The sequence below is a fragment of the Larimichthys crocea genome, chromosome VIII (genome assembly GCF_000972845.2).
Source record: "Larimichthys crocea isolate SSNF chromosome VIII, L_crocea_2.0, whole genome shotgun sequence".
Classification (NCBI taxonomy): Eukaryota; Metazoa; Chordata; class Actinopteri; family Sciaenidae; genus Larimichthys; species Larimichthys crocea.
This window is the reverse complement of record NC_040018.1, coordinates 16,595,237-16,620,048: the sequence shown is the minus strand read 5'-3', so window position 1 is coordinate 16,620,048 and position 24,812 is coordinate 16,595,237. Positions and strand designations below refer to the sequence as shown.

The 24,812-nt window shown below is 37.5% G+C and overlaps 1 protein-coding gene across 1 annotated transcript in view; it reads left to right on the top strand.

Moving 5' to 3' along the window:
* LOC104927904 (CUB and sushi domain-containing protein 1) overlaps positions 1–21,318 on the top strand; it is a 294,884-nt gene extending 273,566 nt beyond the window's left edge. Inside the window, exons 63-75 of the mRNA XM_027281351.1 lie at positions 5,161–5,334; positions 5,449–5,515; positions 6,029–6,135; positions 7,204–7,277; positions 8,244–8,355; positions 8,559–8,738; positions 9,122–9,184; positions 10,078–10,239; positions 11,534–11,646; positions 13,956–14,043; positions 14,333–14,459; positions 16,687–16,749; positions 18,817–21,318. Coding sequence (XP_027137152.1) covers positions 5,161–5,334; positions 5,449–5,515; positions 6,029–6,135; positions 7,204–7,277; positions 8,244–8,355; positions 8,559–8,738; positions 9,122–9,184; positions 10,078–10,239; positions 11,534–11,646; positions 13,956–14,043; positions 14,333–14,459; positions 16,687–16,749; positions 18,817–18,976 — 1,490 coding nt within the window. The 3' untranslated portion in view covers positions 18,977–21,318. The remainder of the gene's footprint in view (positions 1–5,160; positions 5,335–5,448; positions 5,516–6,028; positions 6,136–7,203; positions 7,278–8,243; positions 8,356–8,558; positions 8,739–9,121; positions 9,185–10,077; positions 10,240–11,533; positions 11,647–13,955; positions 14,044–14,332; positions 14,460–16,686; positions 16,750–18,816) is intronic.
* The last annotated feature ends 3,494 nt before the right edge of the window (positions 21,319–24,812 follow it).

Below are 24,812 nucleotides of genomic sequence, written 5' to 3'. Positions count from 1 at the left end.
ACATCCCTTAATCTCAGTCTCTTTACACCAAAACAGGGTACATGTAATCAAAATAAATAATTAAAAGAAATATTTATGAAATAAACAAAATAGGACTCACATTTGTCAAAAAGTTGGCCCATAAACTAATGTTTAGTAACATTAGACTTAATGTAATAAGTCTTCATTTATATAGAAATGTATCCTTTATTTACAGATCCTTTTTTATGTAAAATACAGAAAAGCTTTTTGATTGATTTCAAGAGACTGAGCCCAAGTACACAAGTATAATGTCATGTCAGCCTCAAGGTTATGGGCATCAACATTGCACTCACCTGTGAAGAAAGAGTGTATCCCTCCTCACTCACCATCTTGATAATGCCTCTTGAGGTTGTTTTATCTCTGTCTGATCTCTCCGTGATTGGTTGTCTGATTCAAACCAAATCCAAGTTTAAAAAATAAAATACAAATGCTCACAGACAAAGGAAACCTTCAGTTATTTTTATTATTATATTTTCAGTGATGTGCTATCGGTTATTATTAGTTATTCTAATCAAAATTCTAATGTTAGATGGTATAATATTACCTACTGCACCTTTAAATAAGAAAAATAGTATTGAGTGTGAGTTGCCATTCAAAAAATAACAGGTTGTAACTTTAACAGTTAATTAAAAGAGAAGCCAAGCAGAGATTACCATTGCTTCTTATAATAACAGAGTGTTAAATTAGTGTTTATCTCCTAAAACTCTTCACAAACACAAAGGGAAAAATAAAAGAGAATGCATTAGAATAAAATGAGTCCATAAAACAGCCCATATTTAGAGTTTAGACTGTGATACCCAACAACAGTAAAAGGGAATGTTTCCTGAGATCCTCCCTGCCGCTTCTTCCCACAAACAGAAAATCTCCTGCTTGCTCCTGCAGTTGCAGAGGCTTTGAACTGAGATGAAAAAAACTTAGAAAGCCGGCAGAGAGGCTACTGAGAGGGAATCAGAGGGAGAGAGAGCGATGCAGAGAGAGGGAAAACAGAAAAGGGAAAGAAACTGCAGGTGATAGAGAATGACACTGAGGCCGGAAATTGAAATGGGAAGATTAGGAGGAAAGAGGAAGAATGGGAAAGAGAGGAAGCGATACAGGTAGGACAATGCTGGAGGTCCGTCTCCTTTCCTTTTGTTCCTCTTCTGTCTTTTCTTCATTGCCCTCACTTTTCTCCTCATGCTTAGGTCCTACTTCTACTCCCCTTTTTGCCTCCCCTTTGTTTTCTCCTACTTCAAACAATCCACAAGTCTTCACTTGATCGTGTTTTGGAACAACACCTTCCTCACACATGAACACAGAGAGACATACTGAATGAAGGAGGTATAATAAGCCATAAAGATTAAGCTTGACGGTTAAAGGAGGGGATATTGGTCAAGCAAAGTAATGAGAAGGAGGCATAGGGGAAGAAGGGAAAGACAGAATCAAGGAAGGGAGGAGTAAAGGAAGGAGAGAGGTAGAGGAGGAATTCAAGGGATGAAGAGATGTAGTGGAAGAAAGGACTGGATAACAGAGAGAGGAGGCACAAAAAAAGACACAAAGACAGAGTAATGCAGAGATTAAGAAAGAATGAAAACAGGCAGAGGAGAAAGAGAGAATCAAGTGGGTGAATGAAAAGAGAAAAAGAGAGAATGTGATTAGCCATCAGTGGGGCTACAAGGAGTAAGCGAGTGAGAGAGAGGGGAAGCGAGTGATGGGAGAAACAAAGAGAGGCAAATCAATACCTGCCCCCAAACCTGTAAACACACAGTGAGAAAAGGGATTAAGCCCATAAAATGTGTTGGTTGGGTGAATTGTGCCAAGGGAGATATGCCTAAAAGACAAAGGGAGGAAAGGAGAGGCAGTAATGGTGTGAGAAGGAGACCAAGAGAGCAACTGAAGAAGATAAAAGATGACTGGAGCTGGGGCAGAAGGATGAGGAGGAAAGGTGCAGGGAGAAAAAAGAAGAAGTGCTGGAGGGAGAGATTGAAAAAAATGGAAGACAGAAAGGCAGGGGGACCAAAGTGTAAAAAAAAAAAAAAAAAAAAAAAAAAAAAAAAACAGTGTGGAGACATGAGAAGAAAGGGTGGAGAAAGGAAAGGGAGTCAATGATTGCAGTGATGGAGGGGAAAGCGGAGGTGCGTAAACAAACAGGGATGAGTTACTCCTCCAGACTCAGTCTATTCACAACAAAGAAGAGACACAACGAGAAAATGAAACAGTTCAGAAACCTTCAATTACAGACACAAGTGTTCTTTGGGCATCAGAAACCTGCAGAAATATAATGCTGGAATGTTATCTGCTCTCTCCTAACAACAAAGTTGTTTTTAAAAAACACAATTTTTTTATTTTATTAGCTGTTGGCTTACCACCAGCTATTGTTCCTGGAGTCACACAACGGAAGATAATGAATGGCTAGATTTAGGAAACTTGATTTGGCTTGTGTCTAAAAGAAGAAACCTTGGATTTTTTAATAGGGATAACAACAAGGAGAACACATTTTAGAGAAGAAAAATAACACGGGGAAATAAAACACTTATTTTTAGTCTGGGAGGATGACTGTGGGGAGATGCAAGGCTTCTTCAGGACACTGGTGACATACAAAGCCCGAATTAGTCAGCTGATTAGCTTGATGCGAGCACCAGCGGTTGCCTGGAAACCGTGATGCTACCAAAGTAAAAAATGTTTTTAAGTAGTTCAAAACAATTTTTTTGTTAATGGCACTTTGACTCTACATCTAAAATCCAATATAATGCAACAGAGGAACTGAAAAGAGTCTGAAAAAAAAAGTGAATAAAAAGTAAATAAGGAAAAAGATTGACAGTGAAGAAAACTAAATAAAGAGTACAAGAGAGAGGCCAGGAGCAAAACAAATTATAGTCAGACCTGAAGAGAAGGAGAATGTCCATATGGTATATATTTAGTATTATTATTGAAGCTATATTTGTTATATTATTGCATTCTGTCCATAAATGGATCAATATTTTTTTCTTCTTCTTCATTTCAGTTTGTGCTTTTTGGTGCATCTAACGCTTACAGCATGTATGTGCATGCATGTGTGATTGTGTATCTGTGTGCGTCTCTCCGTGTGCACTGTATATCATCATAGCAGGGTGAATGAAGCGTGAAACCATCTGTCCCCTGGTTAGATGAGAATTACACTGACTTTATTAGATGTTTGAAACCATGCAGATGGTTATCATTATCTGAGGGAGTTAACCGTCCGCACACACACAGATGTTGGTGTTATGAAGTTATGTGCGCAGATGTCTATGCTCATACAACACACACACAGCACAGTAGTAGGTTTCTTAAAGCCTTCTGAAGCTGGCGTAACATCATCAGGCATACAAAACATGTTATGTCAGACTCAGTTGTCTGCATATAACAGACACTTTTTTAATGTAAATTAATTCATTTGATCCACTGGGTCATTTGATATCAGAATTGGTTATATACACTAGCAGTTATGAAATCAAGTTTCAAAGTAGCTGTAGGTTTGTGTGAATCATTAACATTACATAATCAGCAATCCCACATAGTCAGTCTCAAGTATAAATATGTATTTCTTCCTAAAATCCCCAATGTGGGACAGCATTTCAAAAGAAGTTGTCTTGCTGGATAAAATGCCAGCATGTAATTTTGCAGACTTAAGGGAAACAATATCACAGTTAACTCCTAATCAGCACAGTGGAAGCAGAAACACCATCACAGATGATGCAAAATGTCCTCTCAGAAACTCTCAGTCCATATGGTGACCATGGTGTGTCGTTCGGTTAAGCCACTCAAATGTGGTGACCTCGGTCATCTGCAGCTTTCAGACAGTAAACAGCCATACGGTGACACAGCTGACTGCTGCTTTTGCTGTATTGTGCTCACACTTGATATCTCATCTCCCATGTGTAGGCATATTGTCATATACAATCGTGAATCCCTCATGGTAAGCACTTTTTTAGTGTACATCGGAGGGGTTCACAGGACGTGGCCTCAGTGGCCAGCACTATGTGGCGTGTTCCTGCACTTTGCCTGGTGCATGCTAAACACGAAGGTATCTGGCTTTGTCAAATGTCTTTTTCGTCTTCAGAGGGCGATTGTTTCAAATGTTCCTTTATATCTTCCACATCTTAGAGATACATATTCACCAGAGACACATTTTAACTGTTGTTTTGTCTTTGTGACTTTGACAGTTGAGAGCTTATCGTTTTGTTTATGCATTTGGCGCTGATTTATTTGTCTCTGCTGAACATAAAATTGACAATGTTAGCAAAACATCAAATATAGTGTAAATATCCCATTTGAACAGTATTAGCTATTACTGGCATACTATTTGTTAAAGTGGTTATCTGTTTTGTACTGCTCAAAGGTAGCAGAAGTATTCTGATCTTATATTTAAAATCACAGTCAGCATGCATTTACACAAGTAAAAGTATCACATATTTAGCATCAAAGTACCAAAAGTAAAAGTGCTCATTATGCAGAGCTTTCCATTTCAGAATAATGTATATTGAATTAATTGATGCATCTATTATTTGATTAATTTGGACTTTAATGTTGAAGTAACAAGTAACTGTTGAGATCATTTCAACCCCCTTTATACACTTTATATGCTGGGTAGCTAAGAAATATATTTGTTCATAATCATATGATTGCAATTTCCTTTATGTTTAAGAACTATAATTAACAGCATGCACAGACATTGTTGTTTTTTAATCTTTTCTTTAATAGGAAATTGAAGTGTGTGTTCTTAATAAAATATTGACCATAAAACAATAAAACAGTGCTTTTCTGAACAAATAGTGTTTATTCACAAACTACTTTAATCTGCTCATCATATCATAATCATACATAGAGTAGAATTATAAAGTAGCAGAAAATGGATATATTCAAGTACCTCAAAACTCTCAAACCTCAAAACACTTGAGTTCTGTTACCGTCCATTAATAGTTACTTTCCTCCACGGATACAGCTAGCTAGAACAGTGTCAAAATCAAAAATGTCTAAGCAATGTTTATTTATTCACCTGTGGCAGCCCACACCCAGTATACTGTATATTACATCAAGGACGAGGGCAGAGATTCCAACACAGCAGACTCCTCATGAGGCAGCAGTGTGAACCAGTGAACCACCATGTTGTGTTTTACGTCTGTGTGTGTGTGTTTATTTCAGTAATCCAATGTGGACCTCCTGCTCAAGTACATCATGGGAAAGTGGAAGGAACCGACTACTCGTGGGGATCAAGTGTGAGCTACGGTTGTTTCCATGGATACCAGTTGTCCACTCCTGCTGTGTTAACATGCGAGGGGAACGGGACGTGGACAGGAGACGTACCACAGTGTCTGCGTGAGTTAGCTGTCCTGCTGTTTACAACTTTATCTCATGCACGTCACTTTTTTTTTAACTTTCAGGTTAGCAGTTCACATTCACGTTCTAACTGTGCCTGTTGTCTCATTGAAGCTGTCTTGTGTGGTGATCCTGGCTCTCCTGGAGGAGGATTCAGAGAGGGCAACATCTTTTCCTACAGGTCAGTGGTTCAGTGAAGCAATTACTGTGCAATAACACCACAAAAGAATGTTGGAGAAAGCTTTTTTGATATCTATATGCCCACAGTCGTTTTGTCACTCAAACATCGTTGACACATTTGCTGTTGAAAACTAAACCTGATGCAAATAAAAATGTAAAGCATGTAGTCTGTCTTTACTGTGAAACCACCTCAGGACAAGTTGTTTGTTCCATCAAGGTTATCAAATGTTGACTCAACAGAGTGTATCCGAAAATAGATTAGACATTTTTTCTGCCCTTATGTCTGGATGTCAGTTTGAAACATTACAAGGGCAAAACAGATTTTGATCTGTGAGCAAAAACAAGAAAACGATATGGGCTAAAGGTGAAGTGGTTAGACAAAGAGCTGCAGAAACTTCTTACAAACCACCCTCTAACCTGTCCTATGGACACCAAACCATGCTCAGCATGATAAAGTGGAAATACTGAAGCCAAGTTTTATTATTGCTCAATGACTAAAAATTTTTTCCCCCAGGTCAGAGGTCAGGTTCTACTGCCATGCTCCCTACCTGTTAGTAGGCTCTGTCTCCAGAGTGTGTCAAGCTGATGGGATCTGGAGTGGCCAACAGCCAGCCTGTATAGGTAATTAAAACACCACCACCAGAAGAACGCTTAATTACTTTCATCCACAAACAGAATTATTCCAGTTTTTATCCACTGCCACCATTACAGCAGACTCAATTTCTTCTAACAATGTTAACAATGTCTAGAGAACAGGAGGTTAGTAGCATGTCCACTATGAATCTAAGTCTAATATAAAACCTTAGGTCAGCTTCACCCTGACATCAGAGTGTTTATCATGTTCATTATCACTGGGGCTGTGAGAGAAAACGACTGAACACCTTTTTTTTTTTTTGTTAACTCATTTCATGAAACATGTTATTCACTATAGGCTACAGCTACAGTCTAGCAAATTCAGTAAAGATCAGTTCATTCAACAAACACACAGTAAATGTCATGATGTGGCATTTACAGTATTTAGGCCTAATGCATTACAAACAAACAGCGTCTGACATGAAGGGTGGATCACTGGTGTGACGTTACATTAGCAAACATTTCTAAGCTTTGAAATACTCTTCTTTGACTGCCATGGAAGAAATGGCTGGAATCTTTTTTTTTGTCTTCATTTTTTACAGCGTAAAGCTTTTTTCTGCTGATATTCAAATGAAATGAATAATGTAGCCGTATAACACTCCAAACACCCTGCTGCATCGCACACCAAAAAACTCAACATTACCAGAATTGAATGTTTCTGTTAATCTGAAATGTTACCTATTACACTCTTTCCATAATTGTAGGATCAGATCTTTTTTGTTTACAGCAAAGAAAAACGTCTCATCAACAAGTTATGAATAAAATTGTGTGAAATAAAATTATTGGTAAACAAAACTGTGGAGCTTGCTCTCACATTTTAGCATTAGAATTCCTATGCAGATAGAGCTGGAGGTGTTATCTAATCAATAGATGAAGTAGTTTGGATGTCAACATTTGTTTTTTTATAAAGATTTTATCTTGAAAAATAGCCTGTCATTTCTTGAAGTGCAATTGAGGTTGTTGTGGTACCTGCTCTGAATGAAGCTTGTTTTAGTTAGCAAAGTTGTAAAGTGTGTGTGTGTGTGTGTGTGTGTGTGTGTGTGTGTGTGTGTATAGACCCAGCATTTAACAGCTGTCGTGACCCAGGAACTCCAGCCTATGGAATCCCGGTCATGGCTCAGGGCTTTCAGGTGAGAAACATATCAGTTACAAGGATACAAGGTCATTTAATTGTGATTTTACAATGCAGGGTTGTATAGTAAAATTCATTCTTGTAAAAAAAAAAGAAAAAAAAGACAGAAATGATCTATTTTACATGTGTATACTTGGTAGAACTACTCAAATTACTAAATTGTCTGCCCGGACAGACAAGTTTAAAGATACTGAAATCCGTTCTACATATAAAACTATGCAACTTGCGGAATTTTGTTGTTAAAACGGTGAAAAAAGTTTCAAGGTTTAAGATCTTAACTTCATGAGGAGGTGTTAAAAGAAAATAAAGATGCTGAGTTCCACCCCCTTCATTTGATTCAAAGATGCACTGATGCACGAACCAAAGAAGTTGCAATAATGCAAGCCGGATGACTAAATTCATGAATAATGAACTCCTTTTGAAATTCAGTGTTTCACAAAGTTCCTCAGGAGGAAAAACAAGAACCAAAACATTCTACATGCACATTCAAAGTAAAGGTCTAGACTCTAGTCAAAAGTGGCACTCACATTTCTAAGGTTTACAGATGACAAAGAGAGGCAATATTTTCTTTTGACTTAGAGACCAGGCTGTCTGAAGCTCGGATAAGAACCTGTTGATGGAATATATTGGCCATGCAGTCCTTAATGGGATTTAACCAAACATACAAATCCTTCAATTTGAGGAGGTATAATTGGATATTACCCAAATACCATATTTCCCCTGACATCCCTACAAAAAAAGGAAGGAGGTAACCACCCACATTATGCCGGATGAATATCCACTGAAAGAGACTAAATGTGTGCTGTAAGTGATGTAGGTATTTGCTGTTGCTTCATGTTTTGTTAGATTTTTTTTTATTATTAAAAGATAACTAACCTATGCTGTTGAATGTGTCAGGTTTTCAGAAGCTATAGGGTTAAAAATGGATAAAGAGAGCTTTTTATTGTGCTTTTAAATCATGTAGGTTGGCAGTAAGCTTTCCTTCAAGTGCCGCAAGAACTATCACATCCTCGGTTCCACCACAAGAACGTGCCTAGAAAACCTAACCTGGAGTGGAACTCAACCCGAGTGCATAGGTAAGAAATAGTCTGTTAATTAAGTCTGTGCACTAATGTCTTTCACGTCTTTATCATGGTGTGTGTTAATCCAGTTTGTCTATTTTGTTGTTACTGATTAATCTTTATTGATGTTTACGTTGTATCAATACCAATTTAGCTGTTATGAAGAGGAAAAGATTGTCATTCTTAGCTCAGTTAATTTTCTCCTCCCTATCGCTCAGCTCATTCCTGCAGACAGCCAGAGACCCCTAGTAATGTAGACGTTCGATCTATGGACTTACCTACCTTGGGATATACGTTGATCTACACCTGTCAAGATGGCTTCTATCTGGCCGGGGGATCAGAGCACAGAACCTGCAAAAGTGATGGGAGGTGGTCGGGCAAACCCCCCCTCTGCAAAGGTATTAAGATCCTATCTTAAAGAATGCACTGCTTGTAAGAAATAGCCTAAACTCTAAACTGGATGTCATAATCCCATATGGTTTAAGATAAACACAGATTATTACCCTGATATTATTGCTCTTTTAAATCAGCCTGGGGTTATTTTTATTCTTAAAACATATACTCATGGCCCTCTCTCTCACAGTCATGAAGACAAACAGCAAATGGCTGTGAATACCGCTTTGCATTTTTGGTTCCTTTTCGTCTGTGGAACTGACAATCAGATTGTATTTTTCTGCATTAATACTTAGTCCTGTCATCTATTTTCAACCATGTCTATAACAAATATAATGTCAATAGGCTCAAGGAGCCAAGATGAACTTGTTGCTTATTATTGTTTCAGTTGGAGTGAAAGTCAATTCCAAGGGCAGAGGAGAGTCAGATGTCCAGAAGAACAAGATTCGAGGTATGCAGAATAAATTACAACACACACATACAGTATATTTTAGTACTGAGACCACAGATATATATATTATATATATAATATATATATATATATATACTATATATATATATATATATAATATATTATATATATATATATATGTGTGTGTGTGTGTATATAATGTATACTTATTGCACTTTCATGTTTCCTTGGCAGCTCATTTTTCCTATGTTGTTGAAATGCCGTTCATCATACTGTTTTTTAATAAACAGGATTGTCACAAAGTATTTCCCAGAGAATATTGGCTCTTATGGTAGCAGGTTGTCATGAGTCTTGGCTGAAACGGCTTTATGTCTGGACCAGGAGTCTAGTTTCCTATTTATAGGACAATGGCTCAGATGAAATAAATAAATCAGTGAAAACGTTCATTTAGCACCTTGTAAGTTTGAAGTAGGATTTTATGATCAATATTATGCATTTAGAGGGAGCCAGAGAAAATAACACCAGAGAAAAAGAGCAAATTTGTGCTTTTTTTTTTTTTTTTTTTCAAAAATACTGAAGCTTTGAAGTTTTGAACAACTCATAGTTGTAAGTGTGGGTTTCAGACAGGCAGAGACTAATCCATTGGAGCAGTCAATTATGAAGGAACCAGCGGAAGATATCTGTTTCTTTGCAAACAAAAAAGGGCTAATCCAAATCCTGACCATTTTCTAGACATTTTAGCTTGTGGCTGGGAAAAGTTGCAAAGGTTGGGTCACAATAATTCTGCTAAAGTTTGATCCTTCCGAAGAAACGAAAGAAAACCACTTGCTTTGAGGCAGCAGTGATTGTTAGAAGGAGATTTAGCTGCTGTTTTAATCTTTTAATTAAAAATATGTCAAACAAGCTTTTTTGTTTCTGTGTCTCCATTACAGTTCCTGTGGATGTCTTCTCTCCGAACTCTGAGTGGAGCGGTTTTTACGAGTATCTGGGGAAGAGACAGGTCACCACATTTACAGTTACTGTGTACAATGCTACCAGTGGTAGAGTTAACGTCACATTACTGGAGACCAGTGGAGTGTCAATCAGACTGTCAGGTAAAAAAAACACAAAGAAAACACTAATTCATTTTACTCTGAGTAACTTCACGAAATACCAAATGTTATTATTATGTCATTTAAATGTTTTAAGAGTTTAAAACTAGTAATGAAATGTACATAAAATAGAAAATACCCATCCTCTCCTTTACAATGACCCTGAACAAGATAAGCAGACACAGTGAATAGATGGATATAGTAAAATGACAGCTAAATGAAAATAAAATGGAAGCGTCTGACTGTAAATAGAGAAGCAATCACATCACAGAAGTTGAAGATTTGCAGGCTTAAAATGCAGTGTTAATAACACGAGCAGAATTACTACTGTAGGTGTAAATACACTGCAGGATAATAAAAATCCAGCTTTCATTCACACTTATTAGACAGGCATCACTGATTTCTCTGAAGAAATTGCTGTGATTCCTTATGTTGCACTATAAGTACATTACATTTCTTTATAAACATTCACAGTCTTCAAAGCAGAAAAAAGTGGTTTTGTGCAAGAGAGCATACAGAGAAACTGGACATTAATATGTTAACTAATACATCACGCAGTTGCACAGGTGGGAGTTATAAAGTGCCAGGCAAGTTGTGTGATTGGAGAGTCATCCCAGCAGTCTAAAGTGCCAAATAATTGCATGAGCAACATCACATTGCTTTGTTTTTTATTCACATGTACTAGAGATACAGGGAGCATATTAAATGACTGGCAGGTTGACAAAACAGGTAAAGCTGCACTCTTGAGTAAACAACTGAGAAAAACTGACTGACTGACGCACTGACACTCATGCATGTTTTGACATTTCCCATTCACAATCAATAGTTCAGTTTGATCTGAGCGTCATGGCAGATTTTCTGCAGGTGAGATAGACAAGGGATCTCAGTGTTACAGTATAAAATTATTTCAGTTTCAGTGTATGATATTTCTTTAACATGGACCTGTCATATTGAACAGGAACATTTTCTGTGTCGGCTCTATTGTTAACAATAGTAGTGACATATAGCCGGAGGATAAATCACACTTTTTTTCCACAGTAATGTGTCAGGTGCTTAATGAAGGAAATAGAGTATTATAATTCAAAATGTCAAGGTGTCTCATTTTTCTCTGTCTGTCAGTCAACCTGTCTGTATTTCCATTTGTTAACCTCCCATGGTACCTCTGCCTCAATGTCTTTCTCTTTTTATTGCTAGATGCCAACTCAAATAGTATAGTAATAATATAGTTACTGTTATTTAAATTATACCACGTGTAGGCATTAATTCTGTGTACTTTTCTGTATATCTGTTAATCTAGGTACCTATAAATCAGAGGAAAACCAGCTGCTGTTGAAGGTCTACCAAGTGAAGGGGCCAACAGAGCATTACCTCAGCAAGTTCAAAAACGACAACTGGGCTATGGATGGATATGTATGACAAACTTATTTTCTATATCAAGCATTTTAAAATGGACAGAGATTTTCTGCACATAATAATCAAAACCAATCCAATTACAATATTAATGTGTTCATTCATTCGTGTAATCATTTGATAAATGATAATATTGAATTATTGCACTGACCTGCTCTGTAACACTGATGTTGCACCGTTCACACCACATTACTCACCCAGCACCTATGATGCTAGGTGTATTGAAATTCCAGACAAATCCTCAGTCACATTATGCAAAACAGATTTTGAAATACAATGAACTCCAATTAACATCTTTTCAAATAGAGGAATGGTGCTGTTTACCAAGAAGCTTTTGTTTTCATATCAAAGGTACCAACATATAAGTTATTCCATAAAATTGTCACCATTAGCTGAAGTTGCGAAAAGTCAACAGAATCTAGAAATCCTAATACATATCTATACATTTACTGTATTACCCCCTGTAATTAACTATTTCAGCCATTATAAAGAATGCCATATCTAATTGACATCTGTCATCTGGGGTGGTCTTTTCTGCTCACTGGACAAACTCACTGACAGCTTTTCCAACAACTACTTCTAATATTATTCTTTACAGACTGCAGAAAAATAGAAATATGCCATTTGTGACTTCATCCACTGCACTGAAGGGATGTGTTAAAGGAATAGTTAGGTTTTATTATTATTATTTTATTGCCCTGAGTTACGTGAGAATAGCAGCTAACAGCAAATCTTATGTCTGTACTGTGAATATAGGTAGCTAGTTTAGCTTAGCAAAACAGAAAGACTGGAAACAGCTAGTCTGACCTCACCTCAGACCTCAGTAATTCAAGATGTTTAGTTTATTTTATTAATAAAAAAAACTAGTTTAGTCTAAAAACAGTTGTGGTTTTACAGAGAGTTAAGTGCTGGAACAATTTTCTTAGCTAGGTGCACTCTGTTTACTATATTGCGCACTATTTATCCTTTGCTGAGTGTGAAATGTATCCACAGTATATTGCATAAAGAATCCCAACAATTGAAAGAAAAGAGTTGTGTCCATGGCATGTATACCAGTGTCTGCTAGCAATCTCATAATGCAATGCACTTTTTAGATTTAAAAATGACTGTACTGTAATGTTGTGTCGATGTTACAAGAACTTCCTGAAACCTTATTTTATTGCTCACTCTAGAGTCAACTATTAGTGTGTAATATATAGAATAATGAGCAGCAAATGAGTGATTTCAGACACAGTCTGATTTTCACTGAGGTTGCAAAGCAAAGACTAGTGACCCCAAGATGTTACTGGCCTGGCCAATAAATATTTGCAGCATGTAGCTCCACATAAAACCACACATCTGACATTGTTGAAATATTGCACGTTTCTTGTGTGTTCATAATTTCATAATCTTTTATGTGCCTAAATTCTTTCTGTACAATATGAATGTATTCAATCATCCACATTAAATTTGATCTGAATATTGAATGGTAAGAGTGTCTCGAAAGAAAGACAAAGAGAGAAACAAATAAAGATAGAAAGTGTCTCGAAAGGGTTTCATGTTCCGTCTAGACTTTTTAACTCAGTTCGAGGGGATATTTAAACCTGGGAGATCATGTCTACAAGAGGGGATTGGATTAAAAATCTGATCCTGTTTGAGTAGAGACGGTGGGATGGAGGAACTGAGTGGGGAGATTGTAGCAGGTAGGGATGGAGGGTAACCGATGTAAGAAAGGAAGGAGACACATAGACATTTTATCATGTCACGAATGACAGTAAAAGTGAAAGCTCAGACTGAAAATGGCCAAGTTGTGATTCCTGAAAAACAATCTTTTTAAAGTTGGGAGATGAAATTTCGATTGTCAATTTTTGTGGGTAAAAAAATGCTGCTTCAATCTCCAAACAAGAGACGGTGGATGAGAGAAGGTGGGCACAGGAGAGAGGCCACTGTACAGGATGTGGAGAGATACTGTTGATGAGGGGAGAGGACAGGATCAAATCAGGCATTCACAATACATACAAAGTAAAAGTAAAAGAAAAAGTTTGAGTTTACTATTTCATGTCAAAGCATTTAAGTCTAAATAAAACCAAAACGACATTAAATGATTGATTGTTTTGATCATAAAAAACATATACAAATATGGTATTTTATACATAAATCAGTAAGCCTATGTTGGTTTTGGTCAACAGAGTTGAGGACCATTCACACTACCTCTGTGTCAAATTAGTACTTGTTTCTGCAGCACTTTGTGCCTTCATCACATAACCCTGTAATGCTGTAAAACATGTACATGTGTGTGCTCATATTAAACTGTATGTTTTGTTTTTCAGGTTACTGCAGAATCCGACCAGAAGACTTTTGTCTACCAGGGGCATATTCACAGCAAAGACTTTGGCAAGTTCCATCTGACGAGGCAAGGTAGGTTGACCTGTAACGCTGTCACTAATAACAACCATCAAAAAACAACACAGCCATAAAAAAAGGTAATTCTGGGATATTTTGGTAAGAAAATATTCAGTCCAACTAGAAAAACTATTATATATAGTGTAGTGTAAAAGTGTATAAGAAATGTAATTACTGAGTAAACACAAGAAGGCTCAAGTATACAGACTAATAATACAAGAAGCATCAATTACACATGCACAAAAGGGTGTTTGCACATCACGTGTTCATACATGTGTGGTTTTATCTATGTCTGTATACCCAGGTCCTGTAACCACGGCAATGGAAACACCCAGCCCCTACACAAACAGCAGCTCTGTTGCAGCAGCCATCTTAGTCCCTTTCTTTGCCCTCATCTTGTCTGGATTTGCCTTCTACCTCTATAAGCACAGGTAAGCTATATCCTCGACGCAAATCCATCAGAGAAAAACAACCAGAATGCAATACAACGAGTAGAATACAAAACAGGGGTTTGTCTTTGCCTGTTATCTGAAAAATGGTAGGCTTGGTATCGTCAGTCAGACCTAATTTAAAAGCAATAGGAAAAGTTTAAAAAACTTTTTATAATTTTTTATAATTATAACACACCCATGAACAGCATCCTGATCCCAGGTTGAAATGGTCTGCCTTTATTTGTTTTGTTATTCAGACATAACTTAATGAGTTTTAATTAGTTTAGTTCTGTTTGAAGGTTATCTTTGAATGTTTTATTTTGTTTTTTCACTGCACCACTAGGCCCTGATTTGCTCTGTCTAATTCAGCTATTTATTATTTATACATTTGACACACCCACTCTCTAAATTAAAATATAAAACTGGTCTTTGGAATGCATTGCATTGCATTACTATCTGCCTTTTGTTAAATGCTTTGAAAATGGGACCTCTCATTATGAGGTGCTGCCACCAAAACCTGAACCTGTATTTATCAAGCTTCCCAAAGTAAGAAATCAGCCCAAAAAAAATTTCAGTGACACGTATTTTGTCCTACTTTTAATCTTTGGAGTAGAAGCATTTTATTAACTTCATTAACCCTGGAATGTCACCCTACATTTTCAGGATTAGGGAGAGGTGTAGAGCTCTTCTGGCTGGTTAGGTGTTCACATAAGCTGAATCGAAAAAACAATAAATGTCTCCAAAGATAAGGATTTAAGTGCCTTTGGATTCATTTTGTCAGGCGTGTAATGCTCTATTCAGAAAACTCCTTAAATGAGTTCTTGTAATTTACATTTAATTGGCAGCGATAAATTGCATCTATAACAGTGGTCTTTTACAAATTTAATGGCATTTACTGGACCTTATAGCATCAATTAAAAAAAAAAACAAATCTAAGAGTCTAGTGTGTGATTCTGAAATGCACAGACATTTTTTTGTTGTTGTTGTAGTTATGTGTTTTAGCTACACTTTAAGTATTTGAAAGTGGTAGGTTTATGGGACTTTTTCTTTGGGACAGGAAAAACAAACCACAACACAACAAAAAGGTCCATAAATGCAAAATACATGTAGAAATATCTGCTTTTAATCAGTAAACATGTTTTAGTATTCATATTCTTGCACAGTAGTGTAATCTTCCTCGCATTTTCCTTCCACAAAACAAATCTTACCCTCTATATTTTAAGACACAGTGCTTTAAATTAATGAAGGTGTAAATGCAGGGGCGCGTGGCGGTCGACTACTAATTTTTCAGACCAGAGGTGCAGCCTTGGAGACAGTAGAGAAAGTAGACAGGAAGCACTGCCACTTTTCTAGTGTAATTCAGATTACAGGAAGTTTTACAGGACAAACATATCTTTAAAGTTAAAGTTTATGCTTTGCTTGACTGGTTGAACACACCCCATGAACAAGTTATATACCAAGTTGAATTTAGATATATGAAGTATATGAAGTTAAAAATAAGTATTAAAAATAGACTTAGTCAGACATATAATATACTTGTGAATAGAGCCCATGTAGTAAAGACAATAAATATGTTTCTTTTGTCATTAATGATAATGCATTTCCAGTTACAAACTGAACTGAGGATATGGATACACTTGTTTCTTAAAACTCCTAAAATATACTGAAGTGGATAAAATAAGTGGGGGTTTTTTGGTGGGAGAGATTACATTTTTAAATGTAATTATGGCTTTAAAACTCAGAGCGCACTATGTTAAATCTGACTGACCTTAGATATTAATTATTGTGTCTAGAAAGTTCACAAAAGACTGACAGTGCTTAAAGATGTGAGATAATTCAGAACTTTATTGAGGGTAAAATGTCATCATTAATGTTTCCTGTTCCCTTCTCTTCTCCATCTAAGAGATGTTCTGACTTCTGCACTCCATCGCTTCAAATGTTATAATGTCATCTTACTCACCTAACAGTAGTTATTATTACACATTAATCTGTTGGCTTGTCATTTATGGTAGCTATATGCCACAGTATTGTATCTGCAGTGTAACATAGTGTATTGATGTTATGGAGAAGTCTGGGCATACTCTGACTGTATGCCCAGGTAGAGACATACTTTGTACGATTGCTAACACTACCATGACATTACTTTACACTCTGTTACACAGCCTGCCTGCCAGTTTTCAGTGTGCAATGCTAGTTGCTGTATATTAAAGCTGATGGTTGTATGCAGGACATTGTCTGCTGACACAGATGACAATGAGAGACCAAAAGACACCTGGGGGCCTGGCGGCAGGTAAGACTGGCACCTGTCATTCACCTGGTCTCAAACAGCAACCAGACTTCCGCCCGCCGCCACATCCTCTGTACCAACTCGTCATCCCTTGTTTTTAGTTTTGAGATTTTTCTTCATGCTGTTTAGTAAGGCTGCGCAATTGACCAAAATATGAAGTTCTAATTTTCTGAATTATGTACTTTGTCTGACACAATTTTGTATTACTGAAAAAGTTAAAAAAAAAAAAAAAAAAGAACATTAATTCAGAGGGAAATGAAGCAAGGAGTCTCATATCAGCTAAAAGTAATTTGGGTGGTATTTATACTCATAGTATAAAAAGCAGTGCAGCCCTACTATGTCAAAACAGCAGTCATTTGAAGATAGACAGAGTACATTTTATTTTGTCTTTGATCTCATTGTCATCTCTCTGTCAGCATAATGTCATCAAGAGCAAATACAGAATCTGACTAACTGGTCCAAGTGACACAATATGTATATTTCTGTTTGCAAGTTGTGAGTGTGTACACTGCATTTTCCTCCTGCTTTGGCCCACGTCTGTACAGTATCTATAATACTGTCAAAGCAATTATGTGTACTGTTATTCATTCCACCAATAAAATTGAACTATTGTACCTACAACCACAACCAGAAACTAGTGCAGCAATTTGAACTACTGCCACACAGGGAGGTCTGCGGTGTGTGTTGGTGTGCAGTTTTGTAAAGTAATGGGTTGAGCATGTAGGGTAGGCTTAGTAGCTCCCCAGGGTTGGATTTCTACTAGTGCGCACACAAATACACACACACACACACACACACACACACACGTACACACACTCTTAATGAGGTCAGAGTCAAACAGCGTTTCAGCTGCAGCACTCCTCCCTGCTAATAGTTCCAGAGGGTTTGGGAGTAAGTGATTATATCTAACTGGATTATAGGACCTGATTATCCAAAAATGTAATCTGCGACAAACAGACAAATTAGGAAGGGGTAGTTATATTTCACTGTGTGTCTGTTTGAAACTGTGCAGTAAATTTCTTAAGATCCTCATTTGAGCAATAATAGAATATTTTGAGCTAAAACCACTGGGTACCATTTCACAGGATGGTGACAGGTTGTATACATGCAGACACACCAACATCAGAGCAGCAGATGGACACTGGGCAGCCAAACCACTGAAGCAGGCAGTTCATTTTGCTCCTGACATAACTTTCCCTGCAATTTGTATTTTTTTGTTTTTGCTACGTTTGCACATTTAAATAAAATGTATGTGTATTTTACAGTGGGGTTTGTTTGAGGTACTTAACTATAGTCAGCATATTAAATACAGTGGACGGCGGTCAGTTTCAAGAAACAAATAGGGATCCCGGAACAGAAGTTATGCACTGCTGTTGACAGGGTCAACATTAAAACATATCTGAGCCACATAAAGAAAGGCCCAGCTAAAAAAAAAAAACAATATCTGTTAAAGTGTACCCTATATTAAGAATATTTACCTTGCCATCAGACAGCCTTTTTCTTTGGCCTTAACCGTAGAACTCCTGTTCCTACACATAAGCCCAACTGTGCCATGTACTGAATTATGAATGTATGGATCTTTAGCTGCTAGAGGCTCAGATGTTTTCACCAGTGTGCTGGGCTACTAGAATCGAAGAGATAAAAGTGACCTTGTCATTCTTGTGTCCTTGTTGACAACTAATACATATGGCTCAGTCCTTGCTGCGGAAGCCCTGGGTTCGAATCCGACCTGTGACTCTTTCCCGCGTGTCGTTCCCCATCTCTCTCCCCCCACATTTCCTGTCACTCTTCAGCTATTCTATCAAAATAAAGCTTAAAAAGGCCAAAAAAAAATCTTAAAAAAAAAAACAAAACAAGGACATCCGCAGATTTGATTTCACTGTCCGAAAATATCTGAGATTGTGGTTTACAGGTCATTCTGTGTTTCAAAGGCTTACACATTTTTGGTTGTACTGTGTTTTCTTTTTTTCTAGACTCTTAGATTTCTTAAGTACAATTTTGCAAATATATCTATGTGAAACAAAATATCTGCAATAAACACTATTATTTTCTTCTCATTTTGTTTTTCAGGACACGTCCCAAGGTCCAGTTCAATGGCTATGTCGGCCATGAAAGCTCCAATGGCCAAGCATCATTTGAAAACCCAATGTACGACACCAACATGAAGCCTACCGAGGCTAAAGCAGTCAGATTCGATACCACACTCAATACAGTCTGCACTGTGGTATAGTCCAACAAAGCTGCCACTACCTATACAGTGGTTCAGTCCGTCCTCCCTGGTGCAGGTCTGGGGTGTGGTTTAACCAAACAGAGAAGAAAAAAACAAACTTATGATTTGGACTCAACACCATGAGCAACCTGTGTTGCAGCATGCTGGTCCTCTGTCAGCATAATCTGCAAAGTAATACAGCTCTGCTCCACCTCCTAAATAAGTTGGAATCAGTAAATGAGGGTTCAGGCAATGACATCATCAAACAACATTAAATGTGTTGTTCAGAAGCTCAGTGCTTTAGCACTGTTGCTACTAAGGCATCCAGGAAAAATACAGAAGGATTGTACAACTTCCAAATCAACAGCCAGTGTCAGTTGACTTTGAAAAATTTGACCCCAACCTCCTTATGGAAAGTCACATGGCCCTAGGATACACTCCCTACAACCTGAATTGTGGTTTACCCCCCATAGAGACCCCATACTCCATGCCAAATTTGCACAGTGGTATAGGCTTTCTAACTCCCCTTCTGCAGGCCAGACATGGGTTTGACCGATGTGAGGTTCTACCCTCAGGGGAAGCACATAGACTATTCCACCCTATGACCCCCTCCAGACATTGAATAGTAATTGAATGGTTCTGATATGTCAACACAAAAACCATCATTGGTGCTGGACCAAAATCCTCCCACTGGACTTCCGTTACACTGGACATGACAGGACTGGACTCTCAGACATAATGACAGCTTACAGAGTCTGCTTTGGTGGAATCTGATATTGCTACAAATTGCCGTGAAGTTGACAACCAAATGCAGTCAATGCAGTGACAAGTCCAGTCAGACAACTTCCTTTAAGGAAAATGATACTCTTCATCCTGTACTAGGAGTGGTGGACTAGTGCTAGATAAGCCAGGGTCTAATAACAGTTGCAGATACATTTAAAATGTTTGTTTTAGCCTACTTGGATAATGAGTTAAGTTAAATATAGCTGGACAATCACAGAGTTAGATAAACTGAGTTGTTTGATTTTTAACAGGTTGACTGTGATTGTATTCATTTTCTTTACCACTTACTGTATTGTCTACCTACAGTATTTGGTGACTAATTAGGCTAAAACACACCAAATGCAAAAGCATTTGCAAATGATATTTTTTTCCCAGGTTAGGTTTGAGAACCTGCAAACTAGTTCTAGATATGGACATTTTCAAATATTCTATAGAAATACTACAAACCTAAATATCAGTCCTATATACGATACTTTACACTAGCACTAGGCAGACTATGCTGAACCAGACAACCAGACATCTGAGTTGCCAGGCTGGTGTGCACAGTGGATTGGTTTCCAGAGGCCTGTCTAACACAATCAAAGAATCAGAAAACTGGTTCTTGTTCTTGGACTAGCCAGGAATCTGTGCTTGGTGACTGAACAAGTGAAAGCCTGGAGGCAATAAGCTGTCAAGATCGTCGACTGCTGCAATCAGCTGTGGCCAAATCCAGGAAATGATTTGTCTTCTCGTAACTGTGGTCGGGATTATCAGTCAAGTGAAGACCGATTTTTTTTTTTCTACAGCGTACTCTTCAGCCACAAAATCAGAAATAGATGAACAGATTAATAGACAGACTGGTTGACTGGCAGGAATTAGATAGATGGACACAGACAAAATGGACAGATAGACATCGCTGTCAGTCATGCTGAAAAAGAGAGAGAGACAAGGACGGGTTGCTATGGAAACAGAGGCAAATAGTTGTCTCTGATTGTCTCTTCTGGCATTTTTCTTCAGTGAAGATATTGATGAACAGACTCCATGTTCAAAAACCCAGTGGCCCCATGGGACTTCCCAAACCACTGCTGCTGGGGACCCCAAAACATAAACTTTATATAAACTCTTAAACCGCACAAATTTTGCACTAGTGTGTTTTTCTGACTGGGTTATGAAAAAAAATGAATAATTTTTGGGTCTGAAATGGGTTTGAAAAATGAGTCATTCAAAAAAAGAGAATTTTATTCAGAACTTCTATCTTTAAAAAGACGACAAAATGACTAAATACAGGGTTACAGAGTGTTTGTATATACACATTTATATTTCACACTCCCTGTTAGCAGAAGGTGTGACCACATGCTATATCGTTGTTTATTCAGTTGCCATGACAACATGCTAGCCAACCAGAAAGTTGGGATCAGTTTACCTGTGGACCTCCGAGCTTATAGTGTCACATAATGACACCACTTTGTTGTCATTTTTAGAGCAGTGGCTGTTTCTGAAAGCTCATACTGAATACTGTTACTACTGTAATAAGAAAGGTTCATATCCATAACATGCAGTGTGGTCCCACTGAAACACTTGTGCCACACTGCTGCTTTTATTTCCAGGCATTAAACTATATATATATATATATTCTGGGATACTGTACAGTTCTTTTCGGTTTTCGGGTGTGCTAAATAGTACACAAAGATTAGTAAGGTATCTCCGTTTTTCAGTCAATCACTTGTAGTAGCAGACAGTGTAAGCTTTCAGAAACAACATGTGACTGTTTAAATCTCTTTAAAAAGATGTGTTTCCACAACCACTCACATCATCACGCATCATCTTTGAACACATCTGATGCACGTGATCTTTTTTCAACACACCTTTTTAAAGAGTTCACAGCGTATGTGTGATCTGTTTGGGAATTGGTCATTTAAGGCAGAGGACAAACTGATATTGTATGAAGACAACATGCACAATTATTGTTGTCTCCAGTTATTGCCCCCTGGAGTCCCTCCATTGTTTAAGAAATACCTCGTGTGCAGAGAGTAAGTTACATCCTGCTTATTGATGCTGGAACCTCATTGCAACAAATACACAAGCTTAGCGAGTGTGACCTTGCATTCAGCTTTTTTTGCTGGTATTTTAAGTCGAAATGCCGTGTTAACACCCATGAGTCTGCTGGATCCAAGAAAATCCACTAGTTTCAAATCACCTGCCAAGCTTGTTATTTCTTGCACTGTTTCTCTCAAAATATTTTTATTTTTCGAAAGATGCTGCACTTGGTTTAGATCACAGATGTAACTGCTTTCATTGTGTGTCTTCAGGCCTGTTTCTTGTTTGTTTCACACTCATGCATACAACTCTGGCATTAGGTTTACACTCCAGGCATTTTCTTTAAACTGTATGTATTTTTATTGTCCAAATAAGTTTTGCTTTTTGTTATGTTTTATGATTTCTGATTTTTAGTCCTTCATACTGTCATACCTACAAACAATAAATCACACATCCATTCATCTACACATATGGTATCAAATGGTGAGAGTAAGAAAACCTACAACAAATAAAAATATGATTTTGTACATTAAAACAAGTTTTATTACAGTGTTACACTCTGGGCCAAGATTCAATTAACTAAAATCAGAGTGGATTTTTCCCAGAACTCAAATAATGAAAAAAAAATAAAAAAATTGGCGTGAGAAGGTTGTCACATCCACCTGTTTTGAAATAAGTAAGAATTCATTCACAAGCAATTTGCAGTTTCTATTTACATTTTCAGCTCATTTAATTGAAAATGAATCTACTCCGGAACTGAAGGTTGCAAATGAAATGTCCTGAAACAATGGTGATTATGTTTGGAAGCAACACTACAGGATATTGTTGGTATTATAATATCCATTGTTAGCTTGTCATTTACAACCTCAGTATCAGGGTCATGGACAGACAGCCAAAATCACATACACCAGTGTGAGGCACAGAAAATAAAGATATGCACATGTGCGTACGAGCTACAATACTGGCAGTAGTTAAAGAGTATGTCGAGACTGAAGACATTTAAAATCTCTTCACAGGAATAAACAAGACATCTGCAAACAACAGCAGAGCGTCTGCTCACAAGATAGTGAGCCTCCTCTCTTTTTATTGCTGGAGTGCTCCCAGTGCCTCTATTTTAATTGATTTAATTAATTCAACTGAGATTTCCTATGGTGTCAAGAGAGCATAATAGTGCCTGAAAATTACAGGCTGCAAGGTTTGCACAAACCTAATAAAAGATTTAATTTTTAACAATTAATGACACAGATCTGACGTCCTAGTGTCCCCAAACAAGAAAATTTAGACTCAGCCTGAGCAAAGTGAGCACAACACTGGTTGGATTTCAGATTGCGTACTGTACCTGTCTCTTTTTGTAACGCACAGACTAGACATGCTGAGTCATGGTGGAGGTGCAGACAAAGTTAGTGAACCCAGCCCTGGATTGATAAAGTGATAGATTACATCAAAACAGATTAAAGATTACAATTTCTATTCAGTACATTAAAATGTCTGTCAGTAGGGTCACAAGGATAGACCCTCAGTGTGTAACTCAAAAAGGAGACAGATTTCAAGCTACTATCTGGAGATTTTTTTGTGTGTGACTGCACATAATGTGCTCATGCAGTGATACATTGACTTCTGGCCTCTGAAATTTATAGTACCCTATTTCAGCAACTTGAAAAAGGGATGTATGTTATCCTTTTGAACATGGCACCTTCTCTGACCTGCCTTAAAAATGTGGATAATGTTCTCTTCTTTTTCATTTTTTAGACTTTGGCTAGACGTTTCCACATTTGTCCTTCATTCCGTATCGTCAGCAGTTCTAACTATTTAAAAGATCGACAGCTGGCTACAAGTTTTGAAAAATATATTTTTTTAAAAGAATATAACTACCCTCTTAATTTTAAAATGCCAAGGTTGTTTCTGCTTCTGAGACTTTTCAAAGTTTCCACATTTGTTCCTCACTTTTCTTTTAAAGTGGCAGTGTCAGTAGGGCCCCAGGTTGCTGCAAGCTAAAAAAAATACCAACTAAAATTGTAAATGTCACACAATGGCTTTTCACACAGTGTCAAATGGCAGAGACAGGCTTTTTTATTTTTTATTGTATTAAATACAGAATAGATTCAATGCAGATAGGTTTATGTCAAGATGACTTTTGAAAGTCATAGGGACTGTCGTCCTGTTCCTGTAGGAATACTGAAAATCCAGTTGCACTCATCGGGTGTTCATATGTAGCTCAGCAGATTGTAAAAGTCTTTTTTTATTGCCAGATGAAAATGTGTGTGTGTGTGTGTGTGTGTGTGTGTGTGTGTGTGTGTGTGTGTGTGTGTGTGTGTGTGTGTGTGTGTGTGTGTGTGTGTGTGTGTGTGTGTGTGTGTGTGTGTGTGTGTGTGTGTGTGCGCGTGTGTGTGTGTGTGCGTGTGCACGCGCGCGTGTGTGTCTGTGTCTGTCTGTGGCATACACACATACGTGACATGTATCCAGGCTGCTTATGGTTTAGGTTTGTAGACTAATTGAAATAAGATATTCAGTATTGTTCATCTGCCCTTGACAAGGCCTCTGTTCCACTTTCTTTTCAATAGTCTGGATAGAACAAACTTCTCATGCCACACGTTCAGCAGTACAGCTTTGAAGGAAATGTACAACCCGGTGTGTCTGAAATGAACGTGAGTTGACTGCAGCCTTGCTTCACTCGTCAGTGCAAGTGATGAATAATTGTCATTTCGGCACATGGCAGCTTGTAAATCAGGCCACCACACATATCAGTGCTATATTCACACGTCACAGTGATATGTTGTCAGCACATATCGACATGCAGTAAGTTTGTTGCGTATACTGAAAAACATTAGATTTTAGTTATCCCAAATGGCACAGAGATTTCTTGAAAAGTAGTTGTCACCATCATCATTAATGTTATTGTTTTGAAACATCATCACCGTCATTTCTGTCACTCCATCACCTCGCATCATCATCATGTGCTGCTGAACTTGAAGTAGGTGCAAAAGAAAAAAAAATTTTTTGTACAGAAATCTATTTTTTATGGAGAATTTGTAAAAAACAAATTATTAAACATGCTGTA